Here is a 25,808-nt window from a genome sequence, read left to right on the forward strand (position 1 = left end):
CTTTTCTTCCATCAAAATTTTTATTTTTGGTTTACTCATAACATGCTGAGCTCAACCAACAAGACCTGACAAATCATCTAAGACATGAAGTAGGTCCATAAATTAAACACCTCCAATTTCATTGTTTTCAGTGTAAACATGTTGATGCAAAAATGCGCCCATTTCACATTATATACAGAAAAATACACTCTTTTGCATGATTATGCGGTTCTATACAAGCAGTTTCTAGAAACACAATCTCTTTCTCTAAGCCAAGAATGTTAGATAAAAGGAAATATAATATACTCGGCATAGAACAGATTCCATATAAACCTGTAGAAGCTTGAGATTGCTTCCTGCAACACATTTGAATAAATGATCAGACCATAAAAATAAAGACTACTATTAATTTATTGATGTTTGACAGAACCATCATTAAAAATTCTAACTGGGCTGCTGCAATTTAATTAAGACAAATGATTGTAAAGCCGCAGAATTGTATTGTAGCAGCTGGATGTGGAAACATAATTGCAATACTGCAGTCTAAAACTGAATAATTATAGAAAAACATATCTAGAGATTTTTCATTTTAATAGCAGCTAGATGTCGAGACAATGTTCACTTTCAGAGAGATCTTGTTTATTCTACCTTTCAGTTAATGTTGAAATGGAAGGTAGTGACCATAAAAAATAAAAAATTATTAGGCCAATAAATAGACTTGCTATCATCATTTCATGACAAGCGTCCTGGTCTTACCTTTGTATAATTTGCTTGCTCTAATACCAATGCCTGAAACCAAACGACATAGAAGGTCGTAGGAGTTAAAAATACATGAAAGGAAAGAAAAAGAAAACGAAAAATATCAGAAGAAAGTGACATGGTGGCATGACCACTGCCAAACAAGGACAGAAGAGAACACAACCTAAAATTCCACTTCAGAAGAGGATTAAATTCACCTCCACCAATATCGGCACATTAAAGGAAACAGGAAGAGAACTTATCATTATTTTTCTCATTTCTCTTAAGAGGAGAAAATGTAGAGAAAATCTCATCCTGTTCATTGAGATAATGAGAGTTACAAGTCTCAAGAAACACACCTGGAAAATCAAACTCAATGCCAAAATGGTATGCACAGGAATCATTAAGCTGCGTTTAAAAGCCTGCAAAACATGCAAAGCTAAGCAATAATGCAATCATCCCGAAGAATTATTAGAGTAAAATATATCAGTTTAAGCAGATAGTCACTTCATGCTAGCTAGACATGTAAGCCACAGGATTATAAATAGACCATGCAGATAGTAAACAGGAAAAAGATCAACAAAATAGGCTTCAATGAACATGTTCACCTGAGGCAAGTAAACTGCTGCCAATATAGAACCAATATAATTTAGCACCAAAAGCCCAGAACCAAGAAATGCAATGTTTCTAACACCAAGCTTTGTTGCCAAGGTTGATATCTGAAACCTATGAAAGCAATTGCTCAATATGAAGTATGGACACTGTATAAACATTACTATTGGACAAAAGGAGTGGGTTTCAAAAAATAAAATAAATTAAGAGCAAAACAGAAACACAGGAAATCAGTAAGCAAATTAGAAAAATTCAGTTTTCAAAAGAGGAATACAGTGAATTATAGAACAGGAACTTCGGTGTCAAAGAATTCTTTTCACGTTGTTGATAAAATCTCAGCAGATAGGTAATATAACAACAACTACAATGATAATGATGATGATAAAATTAGAAACAGCATGTGGCCTGTAACAGGCCAACAACTTACTTGCGATCCCCCTCAACATCTGGAAGGTCTTTTGTTATGGCAATGACCAATGCAAACAGTGTTACAAAAGTTGTGATGAAAGCCACGGGAGAGCTGCAGGTAGAAATTTAAATTATGGAAATCAGAAATCCTCTAGCTATTTGGACAGTGTACTTGCAGCTGAAATACCAAACTAGAATGATTCAAGTTACGTTCTATAATACCAGACTGGATTGGCAAAAGAACAAGGATCTTCCTCTACATAAATGTCCAAAATATATCAACTGAATATGTTTGTATGATGGAGTCAATACTTGGTCAAATCAAGGAAAGCTTCCCAATTCTCACACATACAGATGCATCCCCCATGCATCAATCGTAGAAATTATCAATACTTCTGTACGTAATGACATGCAAGGAGCTAGGTTGCGAGGAAAATCATGTCACACATGTAAAAATGATAACATTTTTAAAAAAGAAAAGAATATAAAATGATCCACTTAGCATATCTCATTTTATTTTCCTTTAACTCTCAACTTCAAATAAGCTCATGAGGTCCTACATCATTTAAATATATTATTGAATAGAATTCAGGCTAAGCCCACAATCTCTCTCATCGGAAGCATTAAGATCTAGAACTCTGTGGCTTACACTAATATAAGAGCTGATCTACCTAATTAAATGGCCCAAGTTAACAATTCAGATGGCTTAACGGCTTGCACCTTGGGTTACTCATAAAATTTGAAATGCATATGATGTAGGGGTTCAACTCTCTTTATAACATTCTGAATAATAATTGGCAAATGTTCACTGACCTCCACTCAAATGTTAGCCCAAGAGCAGCTCTTGTGGCATAATACACACCATAATTAAGAAGAAACCCACGTACCTGCAAATGCAGTTCCTATGTTATTATTATTACTATTTTACGACATCACACTTCCTGGAGACACATCAATAGCAAGCAAAATTGGATATATTTATAGCGGTGGTAATTCAAGCAAAAAAATGCTTCCATTATGCATGCTCTAATCAGCACAACACAGCAACACCAAATTCAAATATTTTAAAATTTGTTAGTCACAATTTTCATGCAATATCAATCAATATGCCTTCTTATATTAAGAAACCATGAGCAGCCAAATACAGCATTTCTAATTATTCAAATTTCAAACAGTTTAAACAATGACTATATAGTGGTGCTCGAAGGGTCCTAGCAAGCAATAAAAATACTCATAAGAAATCCTGAAATATGTAATTCAGCTAAGTCTACATCCCAACTATTTGGGGTTTGGTTAAATGAACATTTCATCATCATCATCATTCCCCATGCCATCTCTTGTAACAACCACTTCTCTATGCCCTATAAATGCCCTCTCATGTCCCACAACTAATTACATGTAGAAAAAATAGCTTCATCTAATATATTAAAATTTTATGCTGCAAAGTAGGTGCTAAAAAGACAAAAACAGAAATAGTTTTACACCTAACCACTGAATACTTGAATGCAGCAAGGAAAAAATATTATTGCATGTAAAATTGTGCGTGGAGAAAATGCCAAATGAAACCAACACTTTATAGATAGTGAATTGAAAGGGTAGAAGTGATCTCAGAGCAATAACAATAACAATAAAATTACCAATGGTGCGTCAATGGGTGGGCGGCTTTCACCCCTCAAAGTTTGGTACCGCACCATAGTGTTCAAAGTGGCACGATAGTGGCTAGAGTTCCCATGTTATCAAAAAAGAAAAACAATAACAATAAAAAATTTTGACACACTTCTAAAGATTATGAAAAAAAAGAGTAAATAAACTTTATGCCCTTTTATTTGAGAAAATATAGTTTATTACTTTAGTTGGAGGGACTTCCATCAACTTCCATCAAGTAAATTGATTAAGAATTATTTAAAACGGCTCATCATAAAAATAAATAAATAAAATAAATCTTTCTTCTGTAATGAATTAATCTAAAAAAGGGAACTTTGATCAGTTGCTATTTGAGGGACTGAACTTTGGTCTATTTTGTTTGAGTCCAAAAAACTCAATTTTTCCTAGTTAATCAAGTACAATATCTAATTGAACTAAAAACTAGAAAGGTTCTACTGATTTAACATATTGCTATTGTGTAGATCGTAGCCCTAATCTTTACGAAATCACATACAATCAGAAAATTATTCATCATGTGATTTTAGAATTAAATCTAACTTCCAAATCACAATTGTATGTAAGGGAACCTTTTTTTTCTCTAATTCCATGTTTTTTTTTTTTACTTGAGGATCTAATTTTAATTAATTTTTAATCTTTTTTGGAAGTGGACCTGAGCTTGTATGGATGAGGAGTCATCTTCGAGTTTAATAATGGATTTGTAACAGTTCCACAATAATGAAACAACTACATAACAATACTTGACTATAGGGTGGTTGTGCTGCCACCAAGCAACAGCAATGCTATGAGAAGGCTAAACTAGAGGATACTAAACTTTACCCCTTTTATTTGAGACAGTAAAATTTTATTACTTTAATTGGGGGTGGAGGGACATCCACCAACTTACGTCAACTAAATTAATTAAAAATTATTAAATGGCACATCACAAAAATAAATGAATACAGTAAAATGTTCTTGAAATGAATTACACTATAAAAGGGAACTCTGTTGCTAGTTGAGGGACTAAACTTCGGTCTATTTTGTTGATGCATCAAGAAAATAAAATTGGAGAAAACTCAATATATCCTAATTAATCAAGTACATGATCTAATTAAACTAAAAACTGGAAAATTTCAAGTGAATCAACATATTGCTAACGTGTGCTAGGGAACCTTTTTTTTTTCCCCCTTCTAATTCTATGATTGACTTTTTTTTTTTTTTTTTTTGTCTTTTTAATAACTTGAGGCTCTGATTTTAGTAAATTTTAATCTTTGTAGGAGCGGATCTGAAGTTGTTTCGGTAAGGGTTCATCTTCATTTTTAATACTGGACTTGTAATATTTCTGCATCAATGAAACGACAATGTAATGATATTTGACTACGGGGAGGTTCTGTTGCCGACAAGCTAGGTTGATGCCATGACAATGCTGACTTTTTATATTCAGTGAGATATGATTTGAAGTTTTTATATGTTAGTAGGGGTTTGAGGCTTCAGCCTAGGGATTTCCAGGTAGTGATTGTAGTGGTATTAATGTGGTTGCATAGCAAAAGTATGACTACATTGGGCACAATAATGATGAGCTTTCACTTTTTAATAATAATAATAATAATAATAATAATATTATTATTATTATACTGCTACTACTTCAAAGATAGAGATTTACTTGGCCACTAATTATTTCTTCTTTTTTAATTATTGGGTTGAGTTATTTAACTAGGATTATTTACATTAAAGCATTTAATTACTTAGGAAAAAGAGGAAAGAACCATACCGTGGCAATTATAAGAAATGCTATGATTGGAAATCTCTTCATTCTTAATGGAGGAACAGAATAAATGGTGCCGAGGAAAAGACCAAGACAGTAGAGAGAAGTAATGAATGGACCAAAGTTCAATCCAACAATCAAAAGGCCCGTCACTGCAAAAAACAACACCAAAAACCATGCAGACCTAACTGAAAGATCCCCTGCGGCTATAGGTAAATAAGGTTTGTTTACCCTGCAGGAACGAAAAAGGGAATTCCAATAGTTAAGAATTCCATTTGCGTATATATGAATAGATATTTAAATATATGGTTAATCTAAGAAATGGAAATCTGAGACCTCCACAAACGCACTACTTATTTCTTTCTTCCCTTTTTTCTTTGGATCAGTAAGCACACTCTACATGTAGTGTGAAAATAAAATATCAGGACTTGCCAACAAACTAATACCACCATCAATAATTAGGTGGCAGAAAGATTGAAATGATCAAATGATAAAGCCATTAAGGACCACACCATTTTTACTATCTCATTTTAAACTTTGGAACATTTTCCAAAATAGGCCTGGAAGAGTTTTTAAATCAGAGAGTGCAAAACTACTCAATCATTTCAACAATTTTTAGCATTATTTTCCGCCATCCTCTGGTGGATCCTGCACCACAAAATATGTTCTGCACAATCTATTTGTGATGCCTCAGAAATGATGCTCAGGATTTGAAACTTTAATGAAAGTTTTGTTCCACATGTTCAATATAAGCCAAAAGGAAATCTCTATAGATATATGCTGTATACTTGTCAATTCCAATATCGTATATCTGATTGATGCCCACTATATAACCATTCCCGCATATAAGAGCAAGAAGACCAGAAAATGCCTTTAACAACAGTGACCACTTTATCAAATTTGGATTCTCAATCAATGCTCTCGCTACTAAAGCTCTGTCCAAGAGAGAGAGGGGAAAAAAAAAGGGTCAATAAGTATAATAGCAAGAGTGTAGAAGAAAATCAATCTAGCATACTAACAAGTTTATTAGCAAGACAACAACTTACATTGACCCTAAGGCTGTTCCTCGAATAGTATGGGGCCTCAAAAATCTCCAGAATGCATCCTTGAACTCTGATACTTTGTTAAACACGGGATTTGATCCTGCAGCTCCAACTTGAGAACTGGCCTGCATAGCACCCATTGTCACATAAATGCCATCATTGGACCTTTGGTCTCCAAGTTTAAATGGAATACGGTGAACCCAATTTGGAACCCAACCACAATCATTTAGCTCAATCCAATTTCATATCATATCAGCAGAGCCTGCCTATAATTGACTTGGATAAAATGACTTGTGGTCATTTGGATCATTGGTGGAAAAAACAAGGAAGTACTTGATTCATCAATCAACCAACAGGAGGCCTCCCATTAAGTTAAAAAATATAGACTGGAATCTCCTTTCCACGAAAAGTATTGCTTTTCATTCATGTAGCACCTTTCAACCTACTTATAAACAGGTTGGTCAAGTACGGCACTCCCCTGAACCAAGAGGTAATTCTTATGTTTTAATCATAAAGTAAATACAACATTTACACCAGTCATTAGTCCGTAAAATTTATCAAGAGTCTTGACAGCTGAAGTCCTGTTTGTGTAACTTGGTATATGTGAATTCTATGTCTATGCACTGGGTCAGCTGGTCAGCACTCAAGCTGTAGGTTTCTGGAACTGCTCAGTCTAGCTACTACTCAGCTTCCCGAGTGAGGAATCTGTAGTAGTTGGAGTGTTGTTTTAAAATATCACAGTAGTCACAACATAGGTGCAAAGTTAATTTTAAAATTTGTTTCAGAAGAAGTCATTTCTAAGTATAAAAAAAGCGCACCAAATGCAATGAAAAAAATATTAACCATTCGATTTGTTACATATCTATGGTTAAACTGGTGAGGTAAAAAAAGTGATATTCGAGCCCTCATTAGTCCTTTATAGACATGTTTATGGTGCAGGATCCAGCCTCGTGTCAAATTTACTCAAAGGGTTGAAGAGAGATAGTGCATCAAGCCGTTCGCAAGGGCCAACTTGACCCCTGGAAGGAGGCCTTCTTTGCCCTCCACCTAAGCTGCGCAGGAAAGGCCCAAAGCCAATCCCAGGGAACAGTGAAGCTTCTTAGGGTCTTTCTGTCCAGGTGCAGGGAATCCGCATCTTCATAGACATGTCTGATCGGTTTTTTAGCAAGGTATGGAATGTATCGTCAAATATTCAATATGATTCCACAAGATCAATTCAAATCCTATTGGACGCGATTTATTTCCATATTTTATAAATGTCTATGTCAAGAAAGATAGTTTGAATGATTTGAATCAAAGACGTTTATATTTTATTCTATTTCATAGTAAAACGTCATATGGATTCGATGTACTTTGATCTTCAACGAATGGTATGGCTGAGTGGCATGTATTTCCACAGTGCTCATTTTGCCAATTATGTAGCATGGCTAAGCGATGCCGACCTTGACCCCTATTATTTTTGAGGTCATATCTAGTATTCAGAGTTTGCCTTTATTTGGTACCACTCTCGCAGCCCGCACCGAAACAATGTTTTACCTCTAGATGTCCAGTCAACTGCTACGCCTCAACGCATTTCGGGGAGAACTAGCCTTCTTTGCGTATCCGTACTAGTCCAAAAGGAATGGGAAAAGAAAAATTGGATTCAATTGTTAATATGAGGATTTCATCTCATACAGCTCCAAAAAAAAACAAAAACAAAAACCAAAAAAAAAAAAAGAGGTTAGGCGAGGCAGTGGCTTCTGAGAGAAGCCATGCCTGACCAACCTTATATATATATATATAAAGGAAACAGACGAGGCTGCCACATAAGGTGTGAGAATTGAAGGAAACAACTGTGATGGCTACAGATCCCCTTTACTACTCGCCCACTCTTTTGGCTCTTCAAGGCTTCAAGCTCAAGGTCTTCAGCTGTGAATCACAAATCCATCACAGTTGTTCATCTTCGCATAGCAGGGATACTGCATCAAGAATTGGATATTCTCCAAGTTTATGCTTTCCTGATTCTTTTGTACCTCAAGTTACAGAAAACTACAAGGAAAAAATTTGTATTATCATTATTTAGATAGTTGAGTATTATGACTTTTTCATTCCCATTATTTACAAAGTGCATCATTTGGAGAGTCCCATGGTTTTCCACCATTGAAAGAGGGTTTTCTGCGTTAAATCTTTTGTTGCATTATTTATTTTTATAGTTACTGGCTTGTCATTGTGTGGTAATTGGCTTGAATATTCTTGCTTGTATTATTCTCATATTTATTTGCTTTTTACTTTACATATAACCACTTTATTTGTTGTTCCAAGACATCAAGAAGTAGTGTTAGCGTGAGGTTAGGTTGGCCATTGCTGTTGGATTGTGTGAATTAAAATGAAGTGTGCTTCTAATACCTTGATTATGAATAGTTCTAATTGGGCAATTTAAAAAATTATTGAAGATATTCAAGACTGCAAAGATTTATATGACTGTTAAGGGAGTTCCTGGATCACAAGGCTCCCCGCTTTGTGAGAGTAGGGCGAGGGTCGCATTGTACGCAGCCTTACCCCTGCTTTTATTAGAGAGGCTATTTCCTTGGACTCAAACCTATGACCAACCGGTCACAAAGGAGCAGCTTTACCATTGATCCAACGCCCCAGTCTCATCTGTGTGAACTGTTGAAGGTGAAAAAACCAAGCCCAAGGATACCAAAAACAAAAAATGGGAAAAGATGAACACAAAAGCCATTGGCACCATTAGGCAATGATTGGATTTCAGTGTTCTCCAGCACATGCCAAATGAGATGCCTGCCCATGATCTATGGAAGAAGCTAGAGTCTTCAAAATCAGAAAGAATAGAGTTTTGGCCAACAAATTGTTTGTCAATGACTGAAGAAGCAGGGGCTTCAACAGTAATCAACTAAAATAGAGAAAATGTCTCCTTTTAGTAGGGCAAGGAAAAAAATCAGAAGATGTTACAAAATTTATGTTAAATGCATTCAGCATAAGCTCAAGACACAAAAGGGACGTAACCATGGAACGAGGTTTTTTTTATAGGGAAGCTTGTGAATATGAAGTACAAGAAATACATTCCCGATACTAAACACTGGACTGAACTTCAAAGTATGGCAAATTGATTTGCCGCGATGAAGTTAACATTAGAAAATGATCTGCAAGCTCCGCTTTTGTTGAGTTCTTTGTCACCGGGCTGAGAAACCTTGGTGGTGTTTGAGTAATGCTGTTCCAGATAGTGTGTTGTCTCTGAATATGGTTACTAGTGCCTTAATGAAGAGACAAGGAGAAAGGATGCAGCTACACATAGTGCATAGGCTCTTGCCACAGAGAACAAGGGGAAAGGAGTAAGAACTGGGGTTCACACAACTGTGACAAATCCAATGGTGATGAAAAAAGTCCATGAACAAGATATAGTCTAGATGCAGAGGCAAATACTACTATTGTGCCTTGGGGTCAGGAGAGACACTTGAAAGGAAATTTCCAGATATTGAAACAAGGGCAGAAAAAAGGTAATGACCAGAAAAAGAATGATGCAAGAATAATACAACTACAGGGGAAGATGAAGAAGTGGTGGTTCTTCCTTTTGATGAAGAGGAGTGTCTGCACATGGCAAATGAGGAGATTAAGCGGGTAGTTGACACTGATGTGTCCTACCATGCAACCCCCAAAAAGGAGTTCTTCACTACAAACAAGGCATGTAGACTTTGGTACTGTGAAGATGGGTACCAGCCAATCTAGTTATGTTAGTACAAAGACAAATGTTGGGTGCATATTGCTCTTAAATAAGGGTGGCAAAACAGGTTCACAGGTCGGGGTCGTAAATGGGCTGATATTAAACAGGCTACCCTTTTTAAAAAATTAAAAATTATATATATATATATATATATATATATTTTTAAATAAAAAGTAATCTTATTTTATTTTTAAATCTTGAAAAAAACAAACGTAAAAAACACAATTATATAGAAGAGAACAAATCACCTCCTCTGCCCTCCTCCATCTGACCCAGTCACCCAAACATGTCAAATGGTCAACAGGTCAATGTGCCCCCCCCCCCCCCATGTGCACGGTAAAATGTAAAAGGAAAAAAAAAAGCATATGGAGATTGGTGAAGACTGAAGAGCCGAGAGAAGGTCTGAGACTGACAGTGAAGCCCAGACTCAAGAGGGAGAGGGGGAGGGAGACAGAGGGGGAGGGAGAGGGAGGTGGATGGGCGAGAGGCGAGAGGTGTGCAACGACCGGCAAGAGGCAACTAGCAAAAGGAGAGTAGTGCGACCAGTGAGACTCGAGAGGCGAGAGGATCTACGGCAATGGCATGTTGGTGCTGGGTTGCTGGAAGAGGAACTGAGGAGTGAGGAGATCGAAGAATCTTCAGTGTTGTGCTAGGCAGAGGGTTGGGTGTGGGCAAGAAATTAGGGTTCTTGTTGACAAATGTGTATATGTAGGTAAATAAATAGGTCACCCGGCGGGTGACCCAATCTGAACCCGAGTTGACCAGTTTATAAACAAGCGGGTCACGGGTGGACGTGTTTATAAATGGGTTGAGCCATTTATAAACGGGTTGACTTTCATAAATCTAGACCTGTTTTAACTGGGCGGGTCACGGGTGAGGAACTGCTTTTCAGAGGCTGTTAAACATGAATGTTGGCAAAAAGCGATGGATGAGGAACTCCAGGCTCTCCAGTACAATCATACCTAAGATATTGTTCCTTGCCCCTTTACTTTTAAAGTCATTGGTTGTAAATGGGTTTTCTTGGTTAAGCTCCTCTCTAATGGGACTCTAGACAGGTACAAGGCACGCTTAGTTGCACTTGGGAATAGGCAAGAATAGGGGGTGGACTATGAGGATACATTTGCTCCTGTGGCGAAGATGACTATAGTGCGTACGATTCTTTCGATTGCCGCCTCCCAAGGCTGGCCACTTCACCAGATGGACGTAAAAAATGTTTTTCTTCATGGTGATCTCAAAGAGGATATTTACATGAGTCCTCCTCCAGGTTTGTTTTCTTCTCCGTCTTCTGTGGTATGTAAGTTAAAGCGATCTCTCTATGGCGTAAAACAGCCTCCCCGAGCGTGGTTTGAAAAATTCAGGTCAACTTTGCTTTGTCTCTCCTTTTTTCAAAACCAATATGACTCTTCTTTGTTTCTGTGCAAGACTTTGGCTGGTCTCATTCTCTTGCTTGTGTATGTGGATGATATTGTCATTACTGGCACCGACTCCAACTTGATTGATCATCTTAAGCAGAATCTTCAGGCTTCTTTTCATATGAAAGATCTTGGTCTTCTTACGTATTTTTTGGGTTTGGAAGTGCACACGGATTCTTCAGGTATATTCTTGAATCAACGCAAATATACCCAAGATTTGATTGCGTTAGCCGGTCTTCAGGATTCGCCTTTGGTGGATACTCCTATGGAGGTCAATGTAAAATATCGAAGTGTGGAGAGTGATCTTCTTTCTAATCCCACTGTGTTTCGACAATTGGTAGGGAGCTTGAACTATTTGACTACTACTCGGCCTAATATTTCCTTCGCTGTCTAGCAGGTAAGTTAGTTTATGCAAACTCCCCGCCACCTTCATTTAGCTTCTATTCGCCGTATTATTCGATATCTTCGGGGGTCACCTGACCATGGGTTGTTCTTTCCAATTGGCTCTCCACTTCTTCTTGTCACTTATAGTGATGTGGATTGGGCTGGATGTCCTGATACTCAGCGGTTTGTCACGGGTTGGTGCATGTTTCTTGGTGATTCCTTGATCTCTTGGAAAAGTAAGAAATAAGCTCGTGTTTCTAAATCCTCTACCGAATCCGAATACCGGGCAATGTCTGCTGCATGTTCTAAGATTGTCTGGCTTCGTGGACTTTTGGCTGAGCTTGGTTTTTCTCAATTTGATTCTACTCCTCTTCATGCTGATAATACTAGTGTCATTCAAAGAGCTGCTAATCTTGTTTATCATGAGCATACAAAGCACATTGAAGTAGGTTGTCATTCTATTCGAGAAGCCTTGGACACTCGGATTATATCTCTGCGTCATGTTTCTACTCACCTCTAGATAGCTAACGTCTTCACGAAGGTTATGACGCGACAGCGCCATCAGTTCCTTGTGGGCAAATTGATGCTTCTTTATCGGCCAGCATCAATTTGAGGGGGGATGTTAGTCAGATATGGTGTCATAATTAGTCTCTCTAACTATGGCATGATTTTATATTATTGCTATAGATATCCTGTGATTAGTAGGCTAATTGTAGTTGATATTCTGTAATTAATAGGCTGATTGTAATTGCCTTAATTAGTCTCCTAGATGGCTGTAATTGCTGATTTTTAGCCTAGTAACTAATGTTTCTATTTGCTATGTGATACAAGAACCCTCACAGAGAGAGGAATTCAATCCAACTTAAACGTGAAAGGGTTGCAAAGGCTCTCATTGCCTTCGCTAAAGGTATGATACTAAAAATCTTTAAGATTATTTTTGATTGGCAAGCATCATAGAGTCTCATTTAGTAACCTGTCACCTAATGTAGTCAACATGGTATATTCTGATGTTTTGTGGTCACCAGTCCCATTGAAGTGGAGTGCAGCAAGAGATATTTTATTACCTTTATTCATGATGTTTTAGGCAAAGAGTGGATGCCTTTTTTGAAAACAAAAAAAAGTTCTAGCATTTCAGCTATTTATGAGTTTTCATGCCATGGTGGAGAGAGAAACAGGAAAGTCATTAAATGTCTCTACACTAATAATTGAGGGGAATACACTTCAAATGAATTTGAGAATTACTGCTAGAAGCATGAGACCCGACATGAGAAGATGGTTCCTGGTACACCAGATCAGCACAAGGGTGTGGCTGACAGGATGAACTGCACTGCTGTTGAGAGTCAGGAGCATGCTCAGAACAAGTAAGCTACCTAATCTGTTATAAAGTGAAGCAGTTCACACAAGCTACTCTGCAATCAATAGATCTGCATCAGTTACTTTGGGCGTATTTTGATATTCCAAGGAGGGTTTTTGACTGGAAAAGAAGTTTCTTACTCTCATATGAAGGCAATTGGTCGTAAGGGTTTTTAACATTTGCATTGCTTTAATTTTCCACTAGAGCACCATTACTTTAATTAGCCCCAATTCACCATTGATTGGGCTGCCTTTTGGATAACATGAAGTACATGCCAAATGTGATGGATGTGTTGGCTATAATCCCCCACTTTTGAGTATATTCTTGCTGCTGAAACAGAGAGTTATCCAGAAGTACATATACTAAACTCATAAAGTCAGGCGGTGGCAGGACATGCAAGAAAAGATGGGTTCCTTGCATAAAAATTGACCATATAAGTTGGTTGAACTTCCTAAGAGCAGAAAAGGCACTAAAGTGTAAATAGGTCTTCACGCTCAAGAGAGATGGAACTGATAAGCTAGTCAAGCACAAAGCTCAGCTGGTGGTAGAAAGGTTCAAACAAAAGAGAGGTATTAATTTCTTATTTTGTATTTTTTATAGAAAAAATAAATTCGTTAACAAGAAAGGGAAGAATTTATATCAAGATGGAGGATAAGGGATCCTCCTTTATAAAAAAAACACACACACACACACAACAAAACAAACAAAAAAAAAAGAACAAAACAAAACAATACAAAAAAAAGGGATTGAAATAATGCTTCCCTCGAGTTCCTCTAAAGATTTCACAAAAGTAAACCCCAAAAAAACCCAAAAGAAAGAACCCAAAAGACACAAGGAAAACAATTCCATTCCATAGGAAGCAAGGAGGATTCGATTTGCCATTAAAAACCCTTGCATTCCTTTCTATCCAAAGAGTCCAAAAAAGAGCAAAGATAGCACATCTCCAAAGGATCCTCCCTTTCTTACTTCTCCCAACTCCTTTGTGAAAGATTTTTTAGAAGAAGAATTACCATTCTTATTAAATTTCAAGTGACACAATTAAATTCACTGGATCACCTTCCTTGTCATCTCCAAGTTTCTGATTGGGATATATTGAAGTGTCTGCTGGCCTACAACCGCTCATCCCAGTCTCCTTAAGTAGATCAAGGACATACTTCCGTTGGGAGACAACAATCCCTTTCTTCGACCGAGCAACCTCCACTCCAAGGAAATTACCTAAGAGATCCTAAGTCCTTGATCTCAAATGTTGATGAGAGGGAAGTCTTCAATCGGTTCATCTCAAGTACGTCATCTTCAGTGATAATTATATTGTCTACATACACAATCAATATCACTATCTTCCCATCCTGCGAATGTCTTATAAACATCGTATGATCACCTTGCCCTTGAGTATACCAATGACTTTTAACAAATTGAGTGAATTTATGAAACCAGACTCTTGGTGATTGTTTTAACCCATATAAGGACTTCTTCAGTTTACACACCTTTGTGCCAAACTTTTCACCAAATCCTAGAGGTGCATCCATGTACACTTCTTCCTCTGGGTCTCCATTAAGAAATGCATTTTTTACGTCCAACTATTGCAGAGGCCAGTCACGATTAGCTGCAAGTGACAAAAGAACTCTTATAGAGTTTGGCTTTGCGACTGGGGCGAATGTCTCCAAGTAATCAATGTCATAGGTCTGAGTGAATCCCTTGGCGACCAATCAAGCTTTATACCGTTCTAGAGAACCATCAGATTTATACTTGACTGTAAACACCCATTTGCACTCTTGTCTTTCCTCTTGGTAGATCAACTAACTCCACGTGCCATTTATTTCAAGAGCTTCCATCTCTTCGAAGACAGCCTCCTTCTAGTCAGGAACTCTCAGAGCATCCTGCACAGTATTAGGAATCTCTATACAAGACAATTGTGAGGTTAAAGCACGAAAAACAAGTAAGAGATTTTCATATGACACATAATTGGACAATGGATGTTGGGTGCAAGACCTCACACCCTTCCGGACAGCAATGGGAAGTTCAGAATCATTGAACTCAGGATTGGAACCAAACTCGAGTTCAAAACTAAAGGACTCAGAACTTGAAGATGAAATGGACTGAACATGAGGTAAAGGCTCGGTGAGGATATTATCTAGAGGGTTTACGGATTTTGGACGGTGTAAAGGATTGGAAGACCCTTTCTTTCGAGTTGTCCTCTGTCGCAAGTAGACAATGTCAAATGGTACCAACGCTGTGGTGTTTTTTCCTGTTTCTCCTTTGTTAGTCATTATAGGATCATGAACACCATGAGATGGCACTGTAGGAAGACCTGCCTTTTCAGTATCTAAAAAACTCGACTCACTTTCTCCTAGTATATTAAAGCTTGGGTTTTCAGGTTGAATAATCAAAGGGTTTTCAGGTTGAATAATCAAAGTTGGACAAGGATCATTTTGCAAGTCTTCGGTTAGGAAAAAATCACGAAACATAGTCGAATCTTTGTTTTGGTTCCCCCCTTGAAGACGAGACGTAAAATAGGATGTAATTCAAAGAATGTAACATCCATGGTAACAAACATTTTTTTGGAAATGGGTTCAAAACATGTATACCCCTTTTGAGTGGGAGCATAACCAACAAACACACATTTTGTGGCTCGGGGTTCAAGTTTTCCTCGATTATGACTATGAATATGAACAAAAGCGATACAACCAAATATCTTTAGTGGTAAAGAAGAAGATACCCAATTTGTTGGATAAAACTTATGAAAAACTTCAAAAGGTGTTTCAAAGCTTAAAACCTTATTAGGCGTTCTATTTATGAGATATGTAGCAGTAAGAATGGCTTCACCCCAAAGATATTTAGGTACCTAATTGGTAAAAAAAGCAATGCCTGAGCTACTTCCAATAAGTGTTTGTTTTTCTATCTGCCAAACCATTTTGTTGCGGAGTGTCAACACAAGAGCTTTGATGAACAATTCTTTTTTCAAGAAAAAATTGGCCCAAAATGCTTTTGAAATATTCTCGATCATTATCACTCTACAATATTTGAATATTTTTTTTGAAATTGTGTTTGTACCATGGTGTAAAAATTTTTGAAAATTGTTTCCACTTCAGATTTTTCCTTTATCAAATAAACCCAACTTAATCTCGTGTGATCATCAATAAAGGTCACAAACCATTTTTTGCCAAAATACATAGATGTTCTACATGGGCCCCAGATATCACTATGAATCACAGTAAATGGTATAGTTGGTTTGTAGGGTTGGGTGGAAAAGGATGCACGATGATGTTTAGCAAACTGATAAACTTCACATTGAAAAGAAGATGGACTTTTATTCCAAAATAAATTGGGAAACAAGTATTTTAAATATTGAAAATTAGGATGACCTAACCTATAATGCCATAACATGATATCATTATCTTTGAAAACAGAAACAAAATTTAAGCAAGTACTTTGACATTGTCTACTCGAGTTAGGTCCATCGTCAAAATAATAGGGTCCATCTTTTTCCTTAGCACTGCCAATCATCCTCCCCGTGGTCAATTCTTGAAACTCACAATAAGAAGAGTAGAAATTAGCTTGACATTGATGATCAAAGGTAATTTTACTGATGGACAACAAATTGCAAGACAAATTTGGAACGTGGAGCACATCATGGAGAGTTAACAACGAAGTGAGTTTGATAGTTCCTATCTCAGAAATTACCAAGAGTGAACCATCTGCAATTTTGACCTTTTTGTTGCCTGCACACGGACTATGGGATAAGAACAATTTGGAGCAACCAAACATATGATCAGTTGTGCCAGAAACAATTATCCAAGAATGAACAGAATTAGGAATACACCTAAAAACGCAGTAGCAAGAGAGTTACCCTTTTGTACTGAAGAACAAGACGAAGTTAAGGGCAGTTTTGGAGATTGAAACAATTTGTAAAGGTGCTCTAATTGCTCCTTGGTAAAAGGGACTGCATCCGAGTTGGTAGAAGGCTCTTGAGTCTCTTCAACAGTGGCTTGGTAGTTGGTAGGCATGACTGTCACATTTGGATTTTGGCTTCCAATTTGCTCGTTTACCATGAAGCTTCCAACACGTCTCCTTCATATGCCACGGTTTTTTGCCATGCTCGCACCATGGTTTCTAACTTTCTTACGCCCATTGAGTTTTGTAACCGCAATTCTGGGAATAGTAATCAGCAGATACAAACTTGGGAGGATTGAGTGGAATGGTAGGATTTCTTTGGGCGCCGGCCATCGCTGACTTATACGACATCATCATAAGAAAAGAGCACGAGGCTCTAATACCATGAAAATTTTTTTAGAAGAAGAATTACCATTCTTATTAAATTTCAAGAGACACGATTACAAGATAAATAGTAGAGGAAGGCCACCAAATTAGGAAGGCCATAAAATCAGCAAATCAAATCACCACAGAATCAGCAAATCAAATCACCGGATCTCTAGGCTAGAAAACAGGAAACTGAAACTACTAGAAACTGAAATAGTAATTTCATATTTTAAAAAATAGAATTTCCTAATTTATTCCCTAGAAATCCGACACTTTGTAACATGCTTTTAAGAAAGGCTCGACTGTCCTTGGGAAAACCACAGTCTCACCAAAGACTGAAACAACATAAACCAAAGCTGCTTGCCATTAAAACAAAAAATGACTTCTATTTGGTAAGTTATTAGTTTGGCAGCTAGCTAGGATATAGATCTTGGGAAATTGTATGTGAAATCTGATTTTTTTCATGGTAACTTGAAGGAAGAGATATATACGGTGCAACTAGAAAGTTTTAAAACAAATAGAACACATGGTTCGCAGGTTGAAAAAAAAGTCTCTATGGGTTATGCAAGCACCAAAGCAGTGATGCAAAATGTTTCTCATTCATCATGGATCATGGCTATAGGACTTGTTTTCATCGATATGTCAACTTGAAGAAGTTCTTCATTCTTAGGTAGTTTCATAATTTTGTTACTTTATGTTGATGATATACTGATAATGGGAGTATGACAGAATACTGGGTCAATTAGTTAGTTAAAAAAGAATAGTTATTCAAGCCTTTTAACATGAAAGACTATAGCAGAATTTAGGGGTAATGGCTATTTGTGACAAGAAAGCTAGGGAGCGGCAGTGGTCATGGGAGAAGTATGTTGCACAAGCATTTAAAAGGAACCAGTTAGCACTCCACTTGCTAATCATCTCAATATGAGTAAGAAATTATGTACTGCTATAAATGAAAGCAGAAAGACATGTTATTCCTTACTCCTCAACAGTTAGGACCTAAGGGTTTGATGTATGCCACAACTTGTAGTTGGCCAACCATTGCACATGCATCTGGTGTGTACGCAGATTGCTTGATAATACCAGGAATGAACACTGAGAAGCAGTGAAGTGAACACCAACACTTAGAACAAGAGCTCAGAAGTGTGCTTGTGTTTGGAGAGTCTGAAACAGTTCTTAAAGTCTTTACAAATGTTCATATGGTAGGTGATCTTGATCATTGGAAGTCTACCTCTAGTTTTACATTTGCGAGGGAGCTATTTCATGGTAATCTAAATAACAAAAGTGTGTTGCACTTTCTAGGAGGGAGATTTAAGAGGTAGGGTCAGGCAGTGTCTGTGGCTTGCGAAAGAGACGTGCCTCACCAACCCTACATGTATAAAAGAAAGAAATGGGCAGCAACTTAAGGTGTGGGAATTGAAGGAAACCAACAAGTACAGATTCTCTTGGCTACACTTTTGGCAATTCGATCATGTGGTGTTCGAGCAAGCAACAACACAATTCCATCACGGTTGTTAATCTTGGATAGCACAAAAACTTTATCTGGAGTTTGATACTCTCCAACTTGTTGGACTATTATTTGTGGTGATATCTTTCCTGTAGTAGCATGGAAATATATATGCTGATATTTGTGCTTTCCTAAGTGTTTTATACCTCAAATTTGCGCAAAAAAAAGAAGGGAGCTCGGTGCACAAAGCTCCTGCATATGCGGGGTCCAAGGAAGGGGCGGCACAATGGGTCTATAGTATGCAACCTTACCTTACATTTTTGTATTTCCATTATTTACATATTAAGTATTGTTGCTGTTATGCTATATGTTAAGATTTAAATGTTTTATTTCATATTTATTAATATTTATTGGAAGCTTTAGTCATTGGTAGGAGTAGTGGTTAGTGCTAGGATGTGATCCTATTTTATAGGAGTTGTGGTTAGTGCTAGGATGTGATCCTATCTTATAGGAGTTGTGGTTAGTGCTAGGATGTGATCCCATTTTATAGGAGTTGTGGTTAGTGCGAGGATGAAGTGTTCTAATGTAAAGCCTATTTATAGGCCCTTCTTTTTTTATCAATTTTCAAATAGAACTTTACCATTTTAACTCATCTCTTTTGTTTATTCTTACCTTTGTATCAGTGGTATCAGAGCAAAAAACGTGTGAGAGAAAGCAAGAGAGATAGAATTCCCAAACAAAATCGATGGCTTCAGATTCAAATCTTGTGTAGACAGCAATCCCACGTTTTGATGGCCAGTATGACCATTGGAGTATGCTAATGGAGAATTTTCTACGGTCAAAAGAGTATTGGCTGATCATTGAATCTGGAATTGAAGAACCAGCAACAAATACAGTCTTGACGGATGCCCAGAAAACAACGATGGAAGGGAGAAAGCTAAAAGATTTGAAGGCAAAAAATTACCTTTTTCAGGCAATTGACCGTCCCATCTTGGAAACAATTCTTAGCAAAGAAACTTCCAAAGATATTTGAGATTCCATGAAGAAAAAATATCAAGGCTCTGCTAGAGTGAAGCATGCACAGCTTCAAGCTTTGAGAAGAGATTTTGAGACTCTACAAATGAAGGATGGGGAATCTATCACCAGCTACTGTGCCAAGACTATGGAGATCAGCAACAAAATGCGATTTCATGGTGAGAAGATGAATGATGTCACCATTGTGGAGAAGATATTGCGTTTCCTGACACCAACGTTTGATTATGTCGTGTGTTCAATTGAAGAATCGAAAGAAATAGATGCATTCTCTATTGATGAACTGCAGAGCTCCTTGCTAGTCCATGAACAGAAGATGAACCGAAGTTCAACTTCAGAGGAGCAAGCTTTGAAGGCTTTTACCTCTACTCATTTCTCAAACTCTAGAGGAAGGGGTAGAGGTAGAGGTAGAGGTAGAGGAAGGGGAGATCGAGGCAATAGAAATGGCAGCAGGTATTTCAAAGCCAATGATGATCAATTTCAGGGCAAAGGCAGAGGACGAGATCAACATTTTGACAAATCCAAGGTAGAGTGCATTAGATGTCATGAATTTGGACATTATCATTCTGAATGTTATACTAGGCTGCCTAATGACAAAGAAAAGAAGAGCAATCGAATTTTGCCGAAAAGAAGGACGTGGAAACTTTGTTGATGGCTATTCAAGCTAATCAAGAACCTGTAACCACATGCGTGGAAGTAAGTCTTTTTTTTCTAATTTAAATGAAGGCTTTCATTCTACAGTAAGTTTTGGTGATTGTTCCACTGTGAGGGTGATGGGAAAGGGTGATATTGAGATAAGAACTAAGAATGGTTTTGTAGAAACAATTTCTAATGTCCTTTACGTTCCTGACTTAAAAAGCAATTTGTTAAGTGCTGGTCAATTGCAAGAAAAGGGATATGTAATCACTATTCAAAAGGGTGTTTGTGAGATTTATGATCCTACTAGAGGAGCTATTGTTGTTGTGCAAATGAGTTCAAATAGGTTGTTTCCATTGAAGATTGAAAGTGTGCGATCTTGTTTGGTAGCTAAGTAAAAGATCCTTCTTGGTTGTGGCATTTTCGTTATTGCCACGTGAGTTTTGATGGATTGAAGACCCTCCAACAGAAAAATATGGTGACTGGACTTCCCCAGATTAGTATTCTTTCCCAAGTTTGTGAAGAACGTCTTTCACAATCCCTGGAGAGCTAGTTCACTAATAGACCAAGGGATAAGTAATTTGACTCATTCACATCCAAATCATGAATGTTTGGAATCCATATTATGCAAGGAGACATTGCTTTTGCTAATTCGAATATCAGTATTTGATTGATCTAAGTTCATGTAATTAATTTATTAGTTATTCAAATTTTCTTTTGATCAATTGTTGAATTAAATGAAATCAATTGAAATGGAAATCCTATAGAACATCTTTTTTTATTTAATCGCATGTCATAAAAACATATACCATAAGAATTCTTAATCAAATTACAACTCCCAATATTAGAATTGGTTAAACAATATAAATAGAATATTGATTGTTGTTGGCAAACAACATCGTTCTCAATTTCCCCAAGGGAAGTCATGGCGAGCAAAAGGTGTTCTAAAGCTAATTCATTCCGATATTTGTGGCCCGATAACACCATTTTCTAATGGAGGTAAAAGATACTTCATTATCTTCATTGATGATTATACTCGAAAAACTTGGGTTTATTTTTTACAGAAAAAATAAGAAGCTTTTTGTGCATTTAAAAGCTTCAAGGCTCGTGTGGAAAATGAAACAGGAAAGACCATTAAGACCCTCCGAAAAGATCATGGTGGAGAATATTGCTCAACCGAATTTGAAGTTTTTTGTGAAGTTCATGGCATTCGAAGAGCGCTGATAGCTGCTTTTACACCACAACAAAATGGTGTATTAGAGAGGGAAAATAGAACCATCCTCAATATGGTGAGAAGCTTGTTGGCAAGAGGGAGAATTCCAAAACCGTTTTGGCCTGAAGTAGTAAATTGGAGTATTCACATCTTGAACCGAAGTTCTACATTTGTTGTTCAAAATATGACACTAGAGGAGGCTTGGAGTGGAAGGAAACCAGCTGTAGATTATTTTAAAATTTTTGGCTGCATCACTTATGCAGATATCCCGGATGAAAAAAAGGAAGAAACTTGATGATAAAGGGGAAAAGTGTGTCTTTCTTGGTGTTAGTGAAGCATCCAAAGCGTATAAATTGTTTAATCCACTAACCAAGAAGATTGTGACCAGTTGAGACGTTGTCTTTGATGAGGAAAACACTTGGGGTTGGAATAGGCAGCAACCTACTCAAGTTCTTTTTGACAATGATTCTAAAAGAGAGCCAACTCCAGTAGCATTTATGCCTGAAAATTCATCAGAAGCAACTCCAACAGCTGCTGAAATTTTGCCAACAGCAGCAGAAGCTATGATACAGCTGCTCAATCTCTTCGTCGTATTCGAAAAAAGCCCGCATGGATGGAAGACTATGAGGTAACTAAAATTAAAGATCCAATCACTCATTTTAATTTATTTTCAGTAATCCTACAACTTTTGAAAGTGCCGTCAAAGAAGCAAAATGGCAGAAGGCAATGGATGATGAAATTGACGCAATTGAAAGAAATGATACTTCGGAGCTGACTGATCTTCCGAAAGGGCACAGAACCATTGGTGTAAAGTGGGTCTTCAAAACAAAACTAAAATAAAATGGTGAAGTTGATAAGTATAAGGCTCGTTTGGTAGCTAAGGGATATAAGCAGGAATATGGGATTGATTATACATAAGTTTTTGCTCCCGTTGCAAGACATGACAAAATCAGATTGATGATCGCATTAGTGGCACAGAACTCGTGGCCTATTTTCTAGCTAGATGTCAAATCGGCATTCTTGCATGGAAACTTGGAGGAACAACTATTTGTAGAACAACCCCTTGGTTATATTAAGATCGGAAATGAGCATAAAGTGTATAGATTAAAGAAAGCTCTTTAAGGATTAAAACAAGCTCCGCGAGCTTGGTATAGTCGCATTGAGACTTATTTTTTGAAAGAAGGCTTTCACAATTGTCCATATGAGCACACACTTTTTGTTAAAATTGGAGATAAGGGGAAATTGCTCATTGTTTGCCTATATGTAGACGATCTTAAATTTACTGGAAATGATGGTGTCATGTTTAAAGAATTCAAGAAATCTATGATGGTTGAATTTGAAATATCTGACCTTGTTATGACGCATTACTTCCTTGGCATAGAAGTACTACAATCAGCTAATGGGATCTTTATTTTTCAAAAGAAGTATGTGCAAGATATTTTGGACAGGTTTCGGATGAAGGATTGCAATCCTGTAAGCACTTCAACTGAGTTTGGTTTGAAGCTAAACAAAGATTGTGAAGGGAAGAAGGTGAACAGCACACTTTACAAGAAAATTGTTGGCAGTTTGATGAATTTAACTGCAACAAGACCAGACATAATGTATTGTGTGAGTTTGATAAGTAGATATATGGAGAATCCAACAGAAATGCATTTGTTAGCTGCCAAGAGAATCCTTCATTACTTGCAAGGAACTAGAGATTTTGGGCTATTCTACGAGAAGGGTGAAAAGTTAGAGTTGTTCGGGTTTACTCACAATGATTATGCAGGAGATCAAGATGATAGAAGGAGCACTTCAGACTATGTTTTTATGTTGGGCACATAGGCCGTTTCATGGTCTTCTAAGAAGCAACCAATTGTCACCTTGTCAACTACAGAAGTTGAATTTATTGCCGCAACCGCTTGTGCTTGTCAAGCTATCTAGTTGAAAAGAATTCTTGAAGAGCTACAGTTCAAGCAAGTTGAAGCTACTAGAGTCTTTTGTGACAACAAATCAGCAATCAAACTCTCCAAGAATCCTATGCTACACGGAAGAAGCAAACATATCGATGTGAAATATTATTTTTTAAGAGATCTCAGCAATGATGGAACAATCAAACTGGTTTATTGTCGAAGTGAAGACCAAGTTGCAGATATACAGACCAAGCCTCTCAAGTTGGCTACATTTGTGAGGTTGCGTGGTCTACTAGGAGTTTGTTCACGTGCTGCTATAAAGAAGGACTTTGCAGAGGGTTGATTTTCTTTTAAACTGATTTCTATAGATTTTAGTTTAAGGGAGGGTGTTAAGATTTAAATATTTTATTTCATATTTATTAATATTTATTGGAAGCTCTAGTCATTGGTAGGAGTTGTGGTTAGTGCTAGGATGAAGTGTTTTGATGTAAAGCCTATTTATGGGCCCTTTTCTTTATCAATTTTCAGATAGAGCTTTACCATTTTAACTCGTCTCTTTTGTTTATTCTTACCTTTGTATCAATATATTCAATCTCAACCGTGATCAACTTGTCTTTTTTTCTGATATTTATCTTTTTTTATTTAATTTACACCGAACACCTCTGTTTGGTCTTCTGGGACCTCAACATTCTGGACACTCCAGAGCCAATTGCTCCAATGACTGAAGCTCAACTGCTTCCCTCTTATGCTTCCACCTTATGGTCGTCCAAGTGTGCAACCAAGACCAGTTATAAAAAAAAAAAAATCTAATTCCATTCAAAATACTAACGAGCTTGACTTCACTAAAAAAAAAATTGTATACCTTTCTTTCATTGCTGATTACTTTCTTCTCTTTTGGAAATGGGTTATTAACTTCTCATTCTGTTTTTTTCAATACCTTTGCTATCAGAACCAATACAATACAGGTTAAACAAGCGATGAAAAGGGAATATAGAACTAAACAGAGATACAAGTTTACCCAATAAACAAAATAGAGAAAGAACACAAGAATAAACATGCCCAAATCAGCCCACTGCTTTAGATAAACAATACACAAATTAAAAGCAGTCCAATGGAAAAAGAAGAAGAAGAAGAAGAAGAAGAAGACATACCCAGATAGAAAAATGGTTGTAATGTGGGTTAGAGACAGGTCTGGAGCAGCTTATGCGGCGAATCAAATGCAGTGAGCACGAACTCGAAGAGCATTTGAAAGACAAATCAGAGGGTCTGCAGCTGCAGGTATGATTAATCTGGCGAATAGAAGTGTTTCCGTGAGGAATTAAAGCAGAAATTCGAAAGGAAGAAGCTGCAGATGATGAAAGCTCCATACAGAGAGAGAGAGAGAGCACGGCAGCTACAGACTTAGAGTGCAACAGGGGCGCTGGCCCTTTGGCTGGAGACCGCTCGTCTTGGACGCGAGTTGTTGGTATTTGCAGAATCCCCCCCAAGTGTAATTTCTATTATTTCGATCAACCTCCCCCAAGAATATTGTTTTTATTGTTTGTCGCCTCAGTGTCAATAATTGATTCAAGGATACCCCCACTGCTACACAGTAGAAATAAGCAAGAAAATTTGAAAAACCAGCAAGACTGAACGAAATGATACAACAAATCAATTAATTTTTTATTTTCAGTTCGACTCAGATTCGAAATTTTTATTCTTTTTTGTTATTGGTTTAATTTTTACTTTTCCCATTTAATAATTATAATTAACCAAATCGAATCAATATACTATAAACATATATAAATATTTATTATATATAATATATTACATTTTAATAATTAATTTTCAAAAAAAATAAGTCTTGTTATACTGATGCTTCAATTTTTATGATGAATATTTTAAATTTACATGTCAAATATTCTGAAGGAACAAATTTTATCCATAGTGACTTCAAAATTTTTTAAAAAAAATATACATAATGAGTTGGTTCACATTGAATATTAGCCTTAAATTTAGCTAATCATATTTCGATCAACTATTTTAAAGTGATTCACTTTTGGTTTGTATTTTCTAACGAATTGAAAACGGTTTGGAAGGGGGTTGGTTCGATTAACCGAACCATACTCATCCCCACAACTAGGGGAGTACACGGTTCGGTGCAGTTCAGTTATGATCAGAACCGAAAATCGAACCAAATTATTTGGTTTTTGAAATTTTCAAACCAAAATCGAAACTGAACTGAATGTGTTCTTCAATGGAGAACCGAACATTTAGTGGTTTGGTTATAGTTTTTCCAAT

The 25,808-nt window shown here is 36.9% G+C and overlaps 1 protein-coding gene across 1 annotated transcript; it reads right to left on the minus strand.

Moving 5' to 3' along the window:
* Positions 1–90: 90 nt before the first annotated feature.
* Positions 91–24,963, minus strand: LOC131167854 (homogentisate solanesyltransferase, chloroplastic). Its single transcript, XM_058126861.1, has 10 exons — positions 24,680–24,963; positions 6,190–6,311; positions 5,932–6,078; positions 5,150–5,375; positions 2,551–2,624; positions 1,757–1,849; positions 1,326–1,443; positions 1,077–1,139; positions 736–768; positions 91–335 (listed from the first exon to the last, which is right to left on the minus strand). Exons 1-10 carry the CDS (start codon positions 24,893–24,895, stop codon positions 261–263), a joined length of 1,167 nt encoding a protein of 388 aa, XP_057982844.1. The 5' UTR covers positions 24,896–24,963; the 3' UTR covers positions 91–260.
* Between the last annotated feature and the right edge of the window lie 845 nt (positions 24,964–25,808).

The sequence above is a fragment of the Malania oleifera genome, chromosome 11 (assembly GCF_029873635.1).
Source record: "Malania oleifera isolate guangnan ecotype guangnan chromosome 11, ASM2987363v1, whole genome shotgun sequence".
Lineage (NCBI taxonomy): Eukaryota > Viridiplantae > Streptophyta > Magnoliopsida > Santalales > Ximeniaceae > Malania > Malania oleifera.